Genomic DNA, 1,582 nt, shown 5'->3' with positions numbered 1-1,582 from the left:
CAATTCAGAGACAAGGATGACCGATCAAAACCAAGGGAGTTAACGAAGCAACCACTGCCAAAAGACACCAATTGTGCTGAGCACTGGACAGCGTGGGCCAAAGCAGCACTGCCTTTACTAAACGACAAAACGCACCAAGCGAAGCTAAAAGAATACAAGCTCGAGGGCCTGCAGCCAGAAAAATTAGAAAGAGCACGAAACACAATTCGGTGGCTCACGGCAGAAGCTGTGGCAAAGGAAAAAGAAGCAACTGTTGCAGAGAGCACCACCGACCTCACAACGGAGGACGACGTGCAGAGAGAAATCAATCAGGCGGTCTACAGTAAGGACACCGAGCCGGACAGCAGCTTCAGCGGCTACACGGCGTTCGGCGGCCAAGCAGGCAGCACCAGGCAAGCGAACTGCGGCTCAGAAACAGCTAAAGGAAAGGCAGCAAACGCCATGGACGCCCTTTTCTGCGTGTGCGCAGACGACAGGACAAACACTGGAAACACCGGAAAAGCATGCAATCCGACAGCGGCCCCAGGCACGGACTGGAACCCTAGCGGCACTGCAGCGCCAGACGGGACCATGCTGCAGAAGGTGCGCAAACTATGCGACACCCATGGACAGACGACACTCTCAGCGGCGGCCATCGAGGGCAGATTAACAGCGGTAGCTAACCTTTTAACAAGAGGTGCAAATGCTGCCATACTAGGAAGTTTCTTATCCACTGACTGCAGCGGTGACCAAGGATCGGGCATGTGCGTGGCCTATACAGAAATAACAGATGCATAGGACAGTCCCACGAAAGACATACCGTGGATGCGAAAGCTCGACAGTGTTCGGATCAAACTACAAAAACATGAACGGGCAGTAGAGAAGTTGGAAAGGCTTCAACACGACTTAAAGACCATATTGACACTCGCAAAAGACCCAGCATACCTCCAGCTGGCGTCAGTGGACACCCGGCACCCGGAGACAACAAAACAAAGGGTAAGTAACGAGCAGGGGAAAGCCTAACAAACACAACAAACGTGCGAACAATACAACAACAAAAAGAATGACTGCGCAAAAACAGGAGTGTGTAAATGGGAAGGAAAAAATGAAACAGATGGAACATGCAAATCTAAACAAGGAGCAGAAACTACAGCAGCAGGAGACGGAGCTTCAGAAGCAAATGCAGAAGGCAAAAAGTGCTCCGAAAAGAAAAAGCAAGAAGACTGCAAAGATGTCTGCAAATGAGATGGAAAAGAATGAAAAGGTTCTATTTTTATCCTCAATAAGAAATTGTCTCTGATAACTGCTGTTTTTATGGGTTTGGTCAAATTTTAAAATTATAAGGATTTTGATCAAATCTACAAAATTTGATCAATTTTACCTTCTTCATGAAAATGTGGAAAATGTTTATTATTTTGATAATATTAAAAATACACGAATTTGAAATTTTTAGTTTGAAAGTATAATATAAGTATAATATAAGTATAATATAGTTAAGTGATAGTGTATGGAAAATGAGTGCTATTCTAATTTGTTTGCTTGTTTATTTCATGGATTTCAGTTGTATACTAGGTGGTTACAATAGTAAGAGTAAACATTATTG

General features: G+C 44.8%; 1 protein-coding gene across 1 annotated transcript; it reads right to left on the bottom strand.

Moving 5' to 3' along the window:
- Positions 1–356: 356 nt before the first annotated feature.
- TEOVI_000048700 (uncharacterized protein) lies at positions 357–743 on the bottom strand (the record flags this gene model as incomplete). The annotated part of the gene is made up of 1 exon (XM_067223208.1): positions 357–743. The coding sequence occupies one exon, from the start codon at positions 741–743 to the stop codon at positions 357–359; it is 387 nt and encodes a 128-aa protein (XP_067079309.1).
- Between the last annotated feature and the right edge of the window lie 839 nt (positions 744–1,582).

This window comes from Trypanosoma equiperdum, assembly GCF_001457755.1.
Source record: "Trypanosoma equiperdum strain OVI genome assembly, contig: ctg_178, whole genome shotgun sequence".
Taxonomy (NCBI): Eukaryota; Euglenozoa; class Kinetoplastea; order Trypanosomatida; family Trypanosomatidae; genus Trypanosoma; species Trypanosoma equiperdum.
This window is presented reverse-complemented; position numbering and strand designations above follow the sequence as displayed.